Source organism: Notamacropus eugenii, chromosome 5, assembly GCF_028372415.1.
Source record: "Notamacropus eugenii isolate mMacEug1 chromosome 5, mMacEug1.pri_v2, whole genome shotgun sequence".
In the NCBI taxonomy this organism is placed as follows: domain Eukaryota; kingdom Metazoa; phylum Chordata; class Mammalia; order Diprotodontia; family Macropodidae; genus Notamacropus; species Notamacropus eugenii.
Genome location: NC_092876.1, coordinates 187,912,474 through 187,930,370, shown reverse-complemented (window position 1 = coordinate 187,930,370; position 17,897 = coordinate 187,912,474). Strand labels below are relative to the sequence as shown.

The 17,897-nt window shown below is 33.9% G+C and overlaps 1 protein-coding gene across 6 annotated transcripts in view; it reads left to right on the top strand.

Moving 5' to 3' along the window:
- The window catches only part of XPO4 (exportin 4), a 130,518-nt gene that overhangs the window by 37,056 nt on the left and 75,565 nt on the right, over positions 1 to 17,897 (top strand). For all 6 annotated transcript variants that reach the window (XM_072611693.1, XM_072611692.1, XM_072611694.1 and 3 more), the window contains 3 exons: positions 2,590 to 2,728; positions 15,845 to 15,961; positions 16,638 to 16,791. In XM_072611693.1, the coding sequence (XP_072467794.1) occupies positions 2,590 to 2,728; positions 15,845 to 15,961; positions 16,638 to 16,791 (410 nt within the window). The remainder of the gene's footprint in view (positions 1 to 2,589; positions 2,729 to 15,844; positions 15,962 to 16,637; positions 16,792 to 17,897) is intronic.

Below are 17,897 nucleotides of genomic sequence, written 5' to 3'. Positions count from 1 at the left end.
TGTGTATTCTTTCCAGTCCAAAGTTCATTCTTCTCAGCAGCAAAAATGGTCATATTGAGAGTTGGACAGCACTGCCTTCTCTTTGTCATGACGTACATAAGTTCCATCTGTCCAGGACGGTGGTCTTAACTCTTCTTTAATCCTTTTCCTTGTTACAGTGAGTCTTCGTAAAACATTTTTCATCTTTAGCTTTCCCTGACAGCTTTAATTCATCCTGAGTCTTAATACAACTATTTTCACAGAAATGTACCATGCTTTTGTATTTATTCTCAGTTGACAGCCCTTGCTTCTTTCTGTGCTCTAAATCTAATTTAGATTGCATTAATGTACCATCTTTAACATATGAATATCTTATTGGTGATCTTCCATAAATTCAGCATACAGTTTGAATTGTTCTTGTTCTGGCAGTGTCTTTGTATTGACACATTTCTCTCAATACTCATACCCTAGTTTCTCTGATCACATGATACAGGGAAATATCACAGGATTTGAGTCAGAATAGCTGGATTCAAACAACAACTCTGCCACCCACTGTCTGTGACCTTGTGTACTTTAAATAATCTCTGGTCCTTGATTTCCTAATCTGTGAAATTAAGGACTTGGACTAGATGCTTTAAATTCCTTTCCAGTTCTGAATTCTGTGAGCTTGTGGTTTGTAGGACAGTTGACTTGGTTCTGTGGTCACAAACTCTAGAAATACAGCTTTAGGCCATAGCACAAAAGTAATATTAACTTGACTACGCTGGAATTTATTTCAAAATATTCTCCTTAACACAAAAGCATATTCTAATGAGTCACAGACCTTTTAAGATCAGTATATAATGTATCTTAAGGCTGATTTAGGAGGGTAATGGGGAAGTATGGAATGCTTTCCTGGTTCCAACTCCTTGGAACAAGGATGAAAGTGACTGCCAGCTTCAGCTTTTCTGTTCCCATCCACTTAATCTTTTAGGATGCTCCCTCACTCATCTAGGATTTCCATTTAGCCATGTTCCCAAATCTTCTGATTTTTTTTTTTAATAGGTGGTAAACAGGAATCTAGACAAGTTTTTTAACTTATTAAGAATAGTCTGTATAATTGTCAAAGAATTGTTGCTAAGTTTTAAAAAATGGAGTATAAGATATGTAATTTGTTAGAATTTTATGTTTTTTATGTCTAGCAAAATTCCTTTTTTTGATCCATTACTTGATAATGCATTTAGGAAAATGTTATGTATGGAAACAAAGTTGGGAAAATTCCTTTGATATGATACATTCAAAAGACATCTAGAATTATACCCAGAAAGGGTATTCAGAATTGCATTGTTGTATAATTCTTTTCCCTTATCCTAGAGACTTAAAAATTTTAGAGTTCTCTTGAGTTCTCTAGATTGTTAAAGGAAGTTAATAGAAGTGGTTATGGGACCAATCTTAGAGTCATTTTTTTGAAAAAAAAATGATCAGTTATTATCCTAAACCTACATTTTAAAAAATGATTTTTATTTTCAAAGTTGTTCAGTATTGTTTATCCAGATCAACTTTGGAATAATTAGTTATGTACTATTGTACAATTTGGAAGGGCAACAGCTTCAGATCATTAAAATGTCTGTCCTCTGTATTTTATATATATTTTTTAGTCATCACTGTATTTAAAACCATCTTCTCTAACCCCCCAAATAATATTGGTCAGCTAATATTCTTGGCTTTTATTTCATGGCTATAGTTCAAAGGAAAGCTTTCTGGAACAGAGAGAAGACGTCATGGGTGCAGTGTCTTTGTGTCCAACAAGAGAGAGGGGCGTAGACCCTGAGTGTGTGTTTGAGTTTTATTGATAAGAAAGTAGTCTTACTTTTGTGCCCATGAACTAGAATGGTACCTTGAGTATCCTGGTATGGAATGCTATAGTCTGACACCATTGAGGGGAATCCCATTTTTTTTGCTTGGACTGAAGAACCTGAGTATGTGAAGTCATGATTGTCTTCCTGTAATCTGAAGTTTTATTTTGTTTTTAAATAAAATAAAATTTTAAATAATGAAGCTAAAAATATATAACTAACATGAGAGATATACTTGTGTACACCAACTTGTATAATAATTAACTTGTTTTAACTGTTTATTTCTGTGTGTTTTGCAGGTGGGAAAACATGTAACTTGGACATGAGGCTATTAAAATATTAGAATTTGTATTTTTGTTTCTATATTCTAACTTGAACTGTCTAGCTGAATTGTAGCATGTATGTTAATTTGCCTTTGTGCGTTGAAGACAAATGGATCTAAATTAATAACACTGGTCAGAACTAGGACCGAAAGTTGGATTCCCAGTCTAGGAACATCTGCCGGGAAGTTTAAAAGGCATTTTATTCTCCCTAAGGTGTATTCTCTCTCTAAGGTGTTTATTCTCCCATTTAAAACAAGTGATGTGGCATTTGGATATTTCTTCTTTGCTGTTTCTTTCTCTTAACAATATTGGTGCTACCAGCTTTTATTTTTAAATGAACTTCTCCAGTTCTGTAAGCAGTGTTTTAAAATAGCTGCACGTTCATTGGAAAATACAGTACTTTTTTGTAGTGGATTTAAGTAACTGTTTGTTTAACAATTTGTGTTTTACAGCCTTCAGAAGTATGTCCGGGAGCAGATTCTGTTAGCAGTAGCAGTAATAGTAAAACGAGGATCATTAGATAAATCAATTGACTGCAAAAGCATTTTCCATGAAGTCAGCCAGTTGATAAGCAGTGGGAATCCCACAGTGGTAAGTGTGTTAAATATGTAAGAAATATAACTTAAATATATTTGTTTTGAATTATTGCTTAACCAGATGTTAATAATGGCTTTCTGAATCTGTTCTTTATTTTGTGAAACTATTGCTTTGTAACTTTAATTTTATGGAATTTGTTCATGTTAGAATTTCTAGTCACCTTTTTGTTGGGCTTACAAGTATTTCTTTGTTTTTTTTGGTTTCTTATTTCCTCAAGTATTTGTTCCCAAGTATTTTTGCTTCTCCGTGGATCTTTAGGAGATAATTCTAAAAAAACATCAGTTTTTGTGTTTGTTATGTAATTGTGTTGCACATTTGTAAAAATGTAGTGATACTATTATATATATAGAATATATGTATGCTATATAAAGCTAAAAAATTTTTTTAACACATATTTTGTTTTGGTAAAATACATACATCCTAGCATAGACATACAACTACCTCCTACCTCTTCATCCCCAAAACACACTCCCTTAAAAGTTAGATAAAACCAGCTAAAATATTGTGTTTGTGATGAATGATATTTGTCATTATGCACTTTAGGTGTTTTTCGTTTAACCAAAAGCAAGGGAGTATGTGTGCTTTAATAATTATGAATGTTTCCCACTGTTATTTGACTTGAATTTAGTAGTATTTAATGTTGTCTTCATTTACGTTGTTCTAATCATTTAAATTCAGGGAAGGAAATAGCAAACCACTCTAGTATTTCTGCCAGAAAACCCCAAATGGAGTCACAAAAAGTCAGACGTGACTGAAACAATTGAGTCAGTCAGTCATTTAAATTATGCCTGATAAATTTTTAAGTTTAGGATAAGCTTTTATATTCCTTTCCACATAAATTCTTATCACATAGTTGAATGATTTTTGATATTTTTGGAATTAATACTCTGTCCTTATTTCTTTTTTTAAAAGAATTGAGAACTTCTACCTCTTTTTTCCTTACTTTCCTCTCTCCTCCCACCTCCCCCACCAAAAAAAAAGACTGGATGTATTGTTTGCTGAAGTAAGCAAACACACATTCTGTGTTTAGATTTTCATGGTGGTTTTGATAATTGATAGAATCTTCATTGGAAAATGCCAAGTAGAGTAGAATGCCCATGGTAATAGTGTATTACCCTATAAAGAAAATTAGGGTCAGGAATCACTGATCTTTTTGGTACATATCTCAAAATAGACACAGAGCAGGAGTGGGAAATTTGCGGCCTCGAGGCCACATGTAGCCCTCTAGGTCCTCACACCTGTTCTGCGAAGTTTCAATTCAATTAAAGGGCTGCACTTGAGGACCTAGAGGGCCACATGTGACCTTGAAGCTTCTACTTGAAGCTGTACTATAAGATTAGCACATTAAAAAAAAGTCTTTATTTAAACAGGTTACGTACATAAAATTAAGATTTTCCATTAGAAGTCCTCATTGCTTTTGAAATAATACTAGACTTTTCACCTGATCATTGATTATCATTCAAGGTCCAGTTAATGAACCTTGTTAACCTCACTTTGGGCAGCTAGGTGATGTATTGGATATAGTGCTGGCCCTGGAGTCAGGAGAACCTGAGTTCAAATCCAGCCTTAGTTTCCTCATCTGTAAAATGAGCAGGGGAAGGAAATGGGAAACCATTCCAGCATCTTTGCCAAGAAAATCTCAAATGAGCTTAGAGTCACACACCTGAAACGACTGAATGACAAAAATTTCATTAGATTTAGTGAGCTTTAGTGGTCATAGATTGTATTCAGAGTCAAAATGTAATTGAGGTAAGATTATAAAAGCTTGGTTTCCTTAAGAGAAATAGAGACATAGTGTGATGTTTCTTTATAATTTTTCTGATAATTCTGCATCTGTTTTGTGTGAGATGTCCTAGATTGGTCAGTCACATATTGGAGTCTCTTTGTATTTGAAGCATTGAACTATATCAAACTATCTGTTGATTACTGTTGATCTGAAAAATTTTTTGAAGACACAGATGTGTTTTGAGATTACTTATGCCCAAAGTGAGAAATTCATTTGAGAGGAGTTAAGTTCTTTAACCTTTTTTTGAGCTGTACAGTGCAAGGGGCTTTTACCTGGAGACAAAAATTAGTGATGCTATTGGAAAACAGGCATACTAACGTTCTGTTAGTAAAGCTGTGAATTGGTCAACCATTCTGTAAAAACAATTTGGAACTATTCCTAAAAGATCACTACATTATCTGTATTCAGTTTTACCACAACTAGGCTTATGTCCAAAGAGATAATAAAAAGAGAAATGGCCCATATATACAAAAATATAGTAGTTCTTTTCATAGTGGCAAGAACTGGAAACAAAGCTAGGGTATGCATCTACTGGGAAATGACTAAATACATTATGGTTTAGGAATGTATTAGAATGTGTTATAAGAAATGACAAAATTGGAAGTTTCAAAGGAACTGAGGAATCTTTGTCTTGATGCGATGACGATAATATTTTAGGGATAAACAACCTTGAAAGACTTGAGAACTCTGATCAGTATAATGAAAAACCATGAGCCCAGAGGACTGAAAATGAAGCATAACATCCACCCACCCTTGTGTGAGGGGGAGATGAACTTAACATGAAGAGAGAGGCAGATATGTTTGGACATGGCCAGTGTGGAAATTTGATTTGCTGAACTATGAATACTTGTTATGAGGGTTTTTTTCTTTTTTTTAATAATTCAATTGGGGGGTAGAAGAAATGGGGGAAAGAGAAAATAAAATAAATGTTTATTGAAATATACACATTTTTAAACAAAAAATAGGAAAATATGTGGTCCTAATTTGAGATCTTATTAAAAAGTTAAGATTAAAAACACAGTGCACTAAGTATTGTGGTGGTGAAACTTCATAAATCATGCAATTGCAGCAGGAATCCCTTATTAAAGATCAGAAAAATTTGTAGCACAAATACTGCTTTTTTTATTCATGAGGAAAATACAGGATACCATTTTTGTGAAGGATACAGGGGATCATGATCAATGTGATTGCCAACTTACTGTATAGAATTATATGAAAGAAGATTTTATATGTATGTCTCTATTGTGTTCCTCTTCCTTTTGACTTAATTATTTGAGGGCAAACCCAGCTTCTTTTGCTCAGCTTCATCTCTAGCGCAGGTGGAATTGAGGATCTACCGAAAGGCTCTTCCTGCAGTTTGAATCTCTACTTTTGCAAGTTATATTTGGGGAAAGGGAAGAGAAACTGCATAACTCCATGTTGTAGGAAAACTGAGGGTTAGGTATTTTAACCTTAATATTAGAAAAAAACCTGAATTCCCATCTGGCTTCCTAGTACCTTTAAAGGAATGTGATCAGAAATCAGACTGAAGGAGAACTCATCGTGCATCCTGCTCTGTTTTATTATTCACCTAGTTTTCTTACCATTGTCAATTATTTGGCCACTCACTGGACTGCATATACAGCATTTTGTTTGATTTATCCTATGAGGCAAAGATCTAAAATGGTGTCTCCTTAAACTTTCATTCTAGTTCACACCTTTCAATTTACTTGAATATAGTAGACACAATGGCAGGGGCTATATGTATTACCTTTTCTTTCCAATAGCCTCAGCATATACTACTTGAACCTGTTATGTAGTTCTTACAACCGTGTAGCTCACTGGTTGCCAGTCATCTATCCCTGAATGTGTTGATATCAAATTATAATTTGTGCAGTTGTCCTTGACAGCTTAGTTATATGAAATTTAATTAGTTCAAACGAAACAAAATATTTCTTTTAGATGCCTCTGTGACTCTGATTTGATCTTATCTGCAAGGAAAGTCAACTGAATCTATAAATATTTTCCATGTTAAAGTTTTTAGATAAAAATGAGAGATGGACATAGAACCTTAGGAAAGGAGAGGACATTAGAAATCAGTTAGTCTATACTTTTTAATTTTACAGATAAGAAACAGACTTCAAGGGCTTAATTGAGTTCCTTGAGGTCATATAGTAATGAGAAAGCCTTTCCCCAACACATACCCTTGACTCCTTCATTAATCTTAGCAGTTGGTTATTTTAGGGTTGGGATTTTTTTTTTTTTTGTTCTTAAGAAATTATATAAATAATCAGCATTTTATGTATTTATTTTATTAATCCTTTAAGTTATGCTTCATTGGGCTTATGTTTTTAAGACTCTAAAGTAGAATGAAAACTGGACTATTGTTAGTGTTTAACCTCAATATAATATATGAATAATGACACTCGTTAGCAAAGTCAGAGGGGACAAAAGAGTAGAGTGAAAGACAAGTGAATAATCTGTTCAGTGACTTAGGGGCCCATGTAAGGCTATTATTAGCATATGACTGGCCTTGAAATACAAAATCAGATTTGTAAAATGAAGTAAGTCCAATTCAGTTGAGGATCTTGGAAGCAGGTTTCCTAAAGAAATTAATCAGTAACTGCAGACCTTATAGTGGCTTAACTGTGTATATAGATCCCCTTTCTAGTTGTTTACCTTCCTAGGTAGTACTGCTGACATGAATGAAAAATGTTTTTATCTCCAACAGCTTGTTGGTACCAAGATGTAGTAGCTAAATATCCAAGAGGTCTTTTGTCTCCCTTGGGAATGAACAGATTTATAAGAATTGTATTTCTTTTTTTCTATTCCCTTGGAGAACTTAACCTGTGGCAAAAAATAGTCCCTATGGAAGCCTTGTGATTTTTTTTTGTCACCAAAGTAGTTGATGTCCTGAGAACTGTGGGAACATATTCAGATGTATTTAGTTAGAAAATTTTCGTCTGATACAGTTGCTTTTTGAAAAGAATGGCAGAGAGAGATAACTGGGAAAACTTTGTGTCCTGATGGATATATCTATTCATAGGGCTTTAGGGATTCATGGACCCAATGTCAAGAATTTCTTTAAATTTTCTTTTTTTTCTTTTCTTTTTATTATTATTAAATTATTTTTTGTTTGCAGTGTTCTACAATCACTTCCATATATCTTAGATTTTTCCCCCTCCTTCCTCACTCCCTCCCTGAGAGGGCGTACAATCTTATATAGGTTCTACACATATATTCCTATTAAATACACTTTCACCTTAGTCATTTTGCATAGAAGAATTAAAATGAATGAGAGAAACCATAAAACAAAAAAAAACAAAACAAAACCCCAATACAAAAGAAAATGGTCTGCTTCATTCTGCATTCCAATTCCATAGTTCTTTGTCTGGATGTGGAAAGTATTTTGCCTCAAGAGTTCATTGGGAATTTTTTAAGTCCTTGTATTGCAATGAAGTCTACCAGAAAAATTCCTCACATACTGTGGTTGTTGCTGTGTACAAAGTTCTCCTAGTTGTGCTCCTTTCACTCAGTGTCAGTTCGTATGTCTTTCTAGGCCTTTCTGAAGTCTTCCTGTTCATCATTTCTTATAGCGCAATAGTATTCTATTACATTCATGTACCACAGTTTGTTCAGCCATTCCCCAATTGATGGTATCCCCTTGTTTTCCAGTTTTTGGCCACCATAAAGAGAGCTGCTGTAAATATTTTTCAACATGTGGGACCTTTTCCCATTTTTATGATCTCTTTAGGATACAGTCCCAGAAGTGATACTGCTGGGTCAAAGAGTATGCACATTTTGGGCATAGTTCCAAATTGCTCTCCAGAATGGTTGGATCAGCTCACAGCTCCACCAACAATGAATTAGCGTTCCAGCTCCTCACATCTTCTTCAGCATTTATCATCTTCCTGTTTTGTCATGTTAGCCAATCTGATAGGTGTGATATGGTATAACTTTTCCTTAAATTGGTTTTATCCTTCACTTTCTCCCTCTTTATGAGGTGATCCTGCTCATAATCTTCTGTCTTCCATCATAAAATTTTATCAGCAAGTTGAAAGTCTAAATCATTGTTACCTTTGACTGCCATTACCTCTCTGCTTGACTAGCAAGACAGTTGTTTGTTGACTAAGGTCCTTTTTTACTGTGTCTTTTTGCTTTCTTTGTTTGGGCAATTATATCTGTGAAGTTGTATGAAATTATTGTAATTGATGCCATTGTCCTTTCTGCCATGCATTACCTACCTATCTTTTGTTATCCATAATTTATTTTTGAATAGTTTAAGTTTGAGTTGCTCATGTGCTTTTTCTCATTCTTCTAGTTTTACATTACTTTTGATCTTTGCACTAACATGTCAGTGGACTGACTCACTGACTGACTGGACCCAGACAGCTGATTCAGGAATGAATCATATATAAATATAAATGGTAGTTGTTATTATTATCTTGATCACTCTTTTGGAAATCCTCCAACTTGTCAGTATCTCTCATAAAATGTTGTGCCCAGATCTCAGTACAGTATAGTCCAAGGGGATATCTTTCCTGGTCTTCCCAGCTGCTAGTGCTTCCTCTTGTAAAAAACTTTTGTATATTTTTTAAAATTTATTTAGCATACATATGTATACATGTTGCCTCCCCTGATGAAACTATAAATTAGTTGAGGGCAGTGACTTTCATTTTTGTGTCCTCAGTGCCTAGCAGAGAGCTTCTTACCAAGTAATAAATACTTGACTGATTAAAAGACAAACTATAAGATCCTTTTACAATATTATTATTATCATCAACTTAAAATTTGTCAATGCATTTTATTATATAAAGAAGAAAAAATATTGTGTACACACTTAAGAACATATGTATAATACTTCTTTCAATCTGGACATGGTACATAATACAACATTATGCAGTATCAAAATCATTTTAGCTGGTGGTTATTTTACTTTTTTTGTTTTTGGCTAACATCACACTGTTGAAACATTGAGCCTGTGGTCCCATAAAAATCCACTAGTGTCTCTTCACATTTCCCAGACCTCTTGTGTTGTATGGTTGATTGTTGGTTATTTCTAACTCAAGTGTAAGACTTTATGTTAATGCCCACGAAATTTGATCTCGTGATAGAGGTCTGTTGTTATAGCTATTAGCCTCTTGACCTTATTTCTGTTGCATTGTTTGTTACCACCTCCCATCTTCATATCATTGGCTTATTTTATAAGTATGTACCATCTGTGCCCTTATCTAATTCATTGATAAAAGAAGTTGAATTTATTTTCTTTTCACTTGCATTTGTATCTTTTTCTACCTAGAAGTTACTTGAAGGTGATACCAATTGCAGATTCCATCATTGAGTACTTTTGGTACCTTGCATCTAGGTTGTGGGTGGGCCCAAGCCCCCTGACCATGAACTCCCAACCTGTCCTTTACATTTGCATTTTCAGCAGACTTGGTTTCTGATCTTCTGAACCAGTTTAACTTACAACATTTATATTAGTTTATAGTCTTGTAACAAAGTGAACTGCTAAATCACCCTTGGTGCATACCCCCTCAGTAGAACAGATATTTAAATTTAGAGGTGAATGCTGAAACTTTTGTTCACAATGAAGCTAGTTTGTGAATTTGTTTTTCAAATTCATTATAGAAGCAAATTAATTTCCTCATGTTTATAATAATTTTAACTGTTGATTTGACAAATAATTTTGGAAGGCAGATTGCCTGATGAAGTATCCTAATTGTCAAAACATATTTGTTTTAATTGAAACATTTTTTCCTCAGGAATATGGAGTTTTATAAGCATAATACAAATTATGTATTATGTGTCTTATTCATTACACACTATGATTTAAAGAGCATAATCATGATTATAGAAATGTTAATATCTCCACACTTAATTTCCATCATATTTTGTTGAAATGTCATACAGATTTTTAAAATGATCTTAAAGCTTTATTTCTAGAGAAATAGTCCAAGATGTCATTTAATTTTGCAATCTTGACTCACATCATTTTCATGTTTTCTGTTTTTCATTGCAAATAGGCTTATTTCTCAAGTTCTTTTAAAAATAGTCCTTTTCCTAGGATAGGAAGAAAGTGGGTGAGAAATTCAATTGTCCATGGATTGTACTGCCTTGTGTGGGATAAAGGAGCTAATCTCTCTTATCACAAGTCTCATTGATGTTTGCTTAGAGGAGCAGCTGAAAGTCTGCTTTATGTATGGCAACCTTTCGTAAAGTTTATTCTTGGTAATAAAGCTCTTGGCATAAGAGCCAGGCTATTATAAGAGACAATCCTCTCTGAACAAGAGTATTTTATTTTGTCAGCTGGGGTTGGTGTTTGAGTATGTTATTCTTATGACAGAACTAATGAAGTTGCTGGAGAGTGCGACAAGCAAGTGCCCATGAAATAGTTTCTCAGTGGTATGAAGTTAATGACTTTACTAGAAACTAACCCTGTGATATTAAAGATAAAGGAATAGGTCTGTATTTTAAAACAGTTTAGGGAGTAAATTGTTTTGCTTATATGCAAATATATTATCTCATTTGATCTAGATAATGACACCTGAAGTTGATATGATAAAATGTATGGCAAAAGTTGGTATGATAAATTGTATGCTAAAATTAATTATTATTCCTATTTTTGGCATTTAGGATTAGAAAGAAAACTGATATTCAAAGAAGTCAAATGACTTCCTCAAGGCTACATGCCTAGTTAGTAGCAGAGTCAGGACTATACTTTGTTTCTTTTTAATAGGAGGATCCTTATACTGAAGGTCATACACTTTTCTCATGGGAGTTTTCTTCTTGAGCTAGTATTTAGAATTGAACTGTGCAAAAGTGAACTAATAGATCTAACAAACCTGGCTTTCAACCATATCAGATTTTTTTTTTAATGAAATAAAGATTAGCTTTATTTTTATTTTTAATGAATAAATTTATTTTTCCTTCCCACTCTCCCCTAGTGGGGGGAGGACCCTTGTAACTAATATGGATAGTCAAACAAAACAAATGGTAGTGTCTGAAAATGTGTCTTATTCTGCATATTTAATCTTGTCACCTTTCTGTGAGAAGATATTCATCATCAGGCCATGGGAATCCTGGTTGGTCAGTCTCTTGATCAGAATTCTTAAGTTTTTCAAAGCTCTTTGCTTTTTACAGTTTTTTTTGTGAATTTATAAATTGTTTTCCTGGTTCTGCTCACTTCACTCTACATCAGTTCATGCAGGTCGTCTCTGAAATAATCTTCATTATTCCTTACAGCACAATAGTATTACAGTATTCCGTTACATTTATATATCATGCAATGACTACCCAGTTGATAAGATACCCGGATACCCTTTCCCCCTTAGTTTCAAATTCTTTACCATCATAAAAAAGAGATACTCTAAATATTTGTGTATATATGGGTTCCTTTCCCTTTTATATTTGATCTCTTTGGGGTGTAGACCTAGTAATGGTATTGCTAGGTCAAAAGATAGGCATAGTTCCATTGGGGCATAGTTCCAAACTGCTTTACAGAATGACTAGGCTAATTTACAGGTCCCATAGCCCCTCTGGCATTTATCATTTCTTTTAACCAGCTTTGCCAATCTGATAGGTACAAAGTGGCACTTTAGACTTAATTTAATTTGTTTCTCTAATAATTTGGGGCATTTTTTTTCCTGGCTGTTAATGGCTTGAATTTCTTTTTATATAAAATGAATGTTCATATTCTTTGACTTTCAGTTGGGAGATGGATCTTCTAAATTTGAATCAGTTCCCTAGATCCCATAGCTAATTGGAAGTAACATAATAGAAAGATACGGTGAGGCAGAGGGCTCTATGTAGCAAAAATGGGGATGATGTGACACTAATTAATTCCCCATGATGCCAGATCAGACATTACCTTTTATATACTAATAGTAGTATAGATGAGTCAGACATTCGAAGTAAAGTTGATAACTGGCTGCCTATCAATCACTGTTTTTTATCTTATTAAAATGAAATTCTTCACTCTGAATTATTTAAAGTTAGTTCTTTTTCTCTTGTCACTATGAGTAGTCTCAGCATTGTCCTTAGCACCTGATCATGAAACCCTGCTGCCCAATCCAGAACACGTAGAGTGCTTGCCTAGGTCCCTCTATATGAGGTCTCTATTTCTGTTGTCTGTAGACCAAACCACTTAGACTTAATAGAAGTTAGCCAAATGGCAAAGGATTTTTCAGTCCCATCAGCTCTTGTTGAAAACCATTTACTGAGCTAGAGAGGGCTTGTGATCTACATTTGCAGAGGAAGGGCCCTACATCATCAAAACTCACAGACCCCACAAGGATTTCAAGTAAAGTGTTGTGCCTCTGTCACTGGAATCTTAAACCCTTCGAGAACTTAGCTGACAGGGCAGAAAGAAAGAGCTTTATCCTTCATTCACAAGTCAGAGACCTAAAGATTATGTGTCCATTGAAGCTTAGAAAGCAACAGGTTGGTAACACATTCTGGGTAAAGAAGAAAGTTACTTGTATTATGCAAAGGTCATTGGGCTCTTTCTTTGAGTTTTCTCTTTATTCTCTAGCAAATCATTCCTAGCTGGCTTCCCCAGCTTTAGGTTTCACAAAATTTGTATGAAACTAAAATAAAGAATTCTTGATGAAAAATCCAGCTTTCCTTACAGTGCAGAATTCCTTCAGTACCCTTGATCAGAAGTCATTTAGCCTTAACTTGAAATACTTCCATTGGTGGGACATTACTACACTTTGGGAGAGTCCAATTTCATTTTTTAATTGTTTTAATTGTTTTTCCTTATATTGAACTCAAATCTTACTTCCTGCACCTTTTTACCCATTAATTCACAGTATCATCAATTTAGAGATAGAAGTCCTGCCCTACACTTTTATTTTTACTGATGAGAATACTAAGGCCTAGCCAGGTTAAGTTATTTGATCAAGGTCGTGTTCACCACTAATTATGCTCGTAGCTACACAATAAATCAAGTCATTCTTTGACCTGACAGCCCTTCAGTTATTTGAAGCCAACCTTCATGTTGACCTTTTCATCTCCTAGTGAATATTTCCAGTTCCTTCAGCATCTGTTCATCATTTGGACATGCTTTTCAAACCTGTTATCCTAATCACCTTCTCTAGACTCACTCCATCTTTTAAAAGCAGCCCTTAAAGTGTAATGTCCATTACTAAAATCAATATTCCAGATATGCTTTGACCAATGCAGAGTATAATGGAGTTACAACATTCTTTTTATCTGTACATAGTATTTCTATATTGTATGCTATATTAAAACAATTGAGCTTGTATTAGGTCTTTTAGCAGCCAAGGGATACTGCCATATATTGAATTTGTAGTCAACCAACACCCCACCTCCACCCTCCAGTCTTTTGTTGCCACATACATTTCTGTTGTTTGGTATTCTCTGACCTGTGTATACAGTTGGTGCTTTATGCCTACTTATACATGTTAAAAAATATCTTGTTGATGTTACTAGTGTTGTTAAATGAGTTGTTACATGGAAGTAGAAGTATCAACTTGATTATCTGACATTGTCCCAATATGTTTCATAGCCTAGCAGTTCTAAATTTTGCCTGTATGTATAGCTATTCACAAAAGTCTCCCTGAAGGCTCTGCACAATTATGAATTATTTTTTAAGCTAAAGAATGATTAAGTTATTTCAACATATTTAGTGGTTCTTAAATTTTTTTCAATGAACATGTATTCTCTTCCAGCCCTAATCCCTCCTCCCCAAAACAAAACCTTATAAAAATATGCATAATTAGGCAAAACAAAATCCCACTTTGGCCATGTCCAAAAATGTCTTATTTTATATATTTAATCCATCATTTCTGCATTAGGAGATGGGTAGCATCTTCATTGGTCCTCAGGAATCATAATTGATCAAAGTTCCCATGGGATCTTTTCCTCTTTAATCTTTTTGGTGTATATTCTTTGTATAATTGTATTACTGAGTCATAGGATCTGCACAGTTTAGTGACTTTTTAGAGTGTAGTTCCAGATTGCTTTCCAGAAAGATTAGATCAGTTAATGCCTAACTGCAACAACTGTGTATTAGTGTTCCTAGTCTGTATCAGCCTCTCCAGCAGTAACTTTCTTTATTTTTTTTGTCGTCTTTGCCAGTCTAAAGGGTATGAGGTAGCGAACCTCACAATTGTTTTAATTTACATTTTTCTTACTAATAGTGGTTAATTTTTTCATATGGTTTTTGAAAGTTAGCCTTTCTTCTTTTGGGAAATGCTTCTTTACATATTCTTTGACCATTAACTATTGGGGAGTGGCTCCTGTTTTCACATTTATATCAGATAAAAAAAGAAAAACTAAAATGAAAAGCAATCCATTTCTAAATCACAGTCTCTTCATCTGTTAAATTAAGGGCGTTGCACTAGATCTCTTAAGATACATTTCAGCTCCAACATAAAATGATTTTTGGTGAATTGATCTTTTAATCACTATATAAATTGGGGGGAGGGGATTGAAATTCATTTACAGTGAATGAGACATCACTAACATTTCACTGTGTAGCATCTTTGCTTTAGCTGTTTTTGATTTGAGGCAAATAAGGATTTGATTTAAATTTGCTGAGATAATGAGCATCTGTAGGGTCAAGGTACTGACATCAGAGGCATTTCAGAACAAAGATATTGCAGTTGTTGGGTGGATGGCAATGCGTTCAGCTGTTCTATAAGCTTGCATAAATAGTATCATCTTGACTTTAATCTTTCGGTTGTTCAGAGGTAGTGTGCATATTTCTCTTTAACCCATGGACACTTGCCAGCATGCCTGACCTTTTAACAATTCCTACCACTCTGTCCATCTTTGTTACCTTGGCTCCAAATAGTCTGTGGATAAAGCCAGTGGTTTTGAAGTTGTGGATAATGTTGGATAGAGTTATTGGGAAAGAAAATCTTAATTTCTGATTTCAGCATCCCTAGATATGGTCTATGCAGTGTTTTGGAGATTTGTGACTACTAGTTTATCTTTTCTTAACTTGCTTGGGATGAATTGTATTCAAATTAAAACGTGGGGAATTGAATTATTGAATACTTCTTATTCAACATGGCATCAGAAAAGAAATGACTAAAGCCTGAAGGAGAAACTATTACAGTTTTTTATTTATATCATGTTTAAATAAGAAAGTCGAGTATCTTGAATTCTCAAGTGAGCACTATTGTATTGCTAAAATTGTCATTGACATTTGTCATATTTTTAGTAAATAGAACAAGTTATCATTATTGTAATAGTTAATTTTCTGATTTTTGGAGACTTCTCAAACCCTCATAGAAATTTTCTAACAAACTATCAAAAATATTTGTTGTAAATGACCCTACACAAAGCATTTGTCTCATTTTTCTTTTTTCAAGCAAACTCTGGCATGTTCCATTTTAACGGCGCTGTTGAGTGAATTCTCGAGTTCAAGTAAAACAAGCAACATTGGACTAAGCATGGAATTTCATGGGAACTGCAAAAGAATTTTTCAGGTATGGACATTTAAAATGAATATTTCCTTATTCTTCTCAGAAAAAGCATGGCAAAAGAAATTTTGTCCAGGTGACTTAAGATTTTGTACTTGGAAATTTTGCACTATGATTTTATTGGAAAAAAAATAAAATTTTCAATATTTTAAACATCTTCAAAATCTTAAGCTTTGTTTAATATCAGATTTATCCTTAAATCTCCCAATATTTCCATAGTAATGCTTCTAGCTGTGTTTATTGCTTACTGTTCTGGTCACAAAAATAGGCTTGGCTATAGGCCAAGGATAGCTATGTATTTTAAAATGTTATTGCTGATGGATGTGTGCTGGTTGTCTCATATGTTGTCTTTCTCAAGGGAAGTGTTATGTGAAGATATTCTCTTAAATTCAACACTATGCAATAGAACAACTTATTCTTCTTTCATGACAACTATGGCATAGTTGTAGGAATGTGTGCTTTGTTATAGCACCAACATTTATATTTAAAATGTGTGTGTTGTGTGCAGAAATACTAGTGTGTTCAAATCCTTTTCATTGAGAAATAAGGTATTGAATAATTTAGGAGTACTCCTAAGAATAGAAGAGCTCATTTTTAAAAAAAAATTTAAATCATATTCTAATAGACGTCATTTTAACATTTATATCTTGATGCAAGGATGTTTATAATTGCTTAAATTTAGGAAGAAGACCTTCGACAGATCTTCATGTTAACTGTTGAAGTGCTGCAGGAGTTTAGTCGACGGGAAAATCTAAATGCTCAGATGTCTTCAGTGTTTCAGCGTTATCTTGCACTAGCAAATCAGGTCTTAAGTTGGAACTTTCTTCCACCTAATTATATCCTTTTAATGACCAAAGATTTAGTTAAGCAATAATTTAAAGCTAGGTAATTTATTTGCTTGTATACAGTTAATAGAAAATAATTTGTATAGTTTTTATAATGTCTATTTTAAAAATACATAACTAAGGTCTTTTTTCTTTTTTTTTTTTTTCCTGGGTCTCTGGGGCAAGAGCTTTAGGGATAAAATTTGGGTATGATTCCATACTTTCTTTCTACTATGGACTTCTGAAAACAGTTAAAAGTATCCATTTTTAAAGAGAATCCACTTCCTGATTTTCATCAAGGTAATTCATGTGGTAGAAAGTTTACTAATAGAAAATACTGCTTGGCCTACTAAGCTTTTGCTAGGAAAATCTAGGATGGACTTTTTTTTCCCAACTATATTAGTTTATTTGTTTTCAATTTTTTTTTTTTATTTTTATTTTTTATTAATTTTTTTATTTTTTTAATGTTTAACAATCACTGCCATACAATTGCGATTTTATCCCTCCCCACCCACCCCCCACTACCTCCCTCCCTCCCCACGACTGCATACAATTCTGTATAGATTCTGCATATACTTTCCTATTGAGTATATTTTCACTATAGTCATGCTGTGTAGTCAGACTAAGATAAATGAAAGAATCCGTATAACAAATCAGAACATGATACACAAACAGATACACATACACAAACATGATCTGCTACATTATGTGAGTGACTTCCATATTTCTCTCTCTGAGTGTGGAAGGCATTTTGCCTTGAGGTCCACCATTGGGATTTTTTTTTTTTTTTCCAGAAGTTCTTGTGTTATTACAAAAATCTAAGTCTACCAGAAAAAACTCTCACACACTGTGGTTGTTGCTGTGCATAAAGTTCTCCTGGTTCTGCTCCTTTCACTCAGCATCAGGTCATATAAGTCCTTCCAGGCCTCTCTGAAGTCTTCTTGTTCATCATTTCTTATGGCACAATAGTACTCCATTACATTCATATACCATAATTTATTCAGCCATTCCCCAATTGGTGGACATCCCCTTGACTTCCAGCTTTTGGCAACTACATAGAGTGCTGCTATAAATATTTTTGTACATGTGGGACCCTTTCCCATTTTTATGATCTCTTG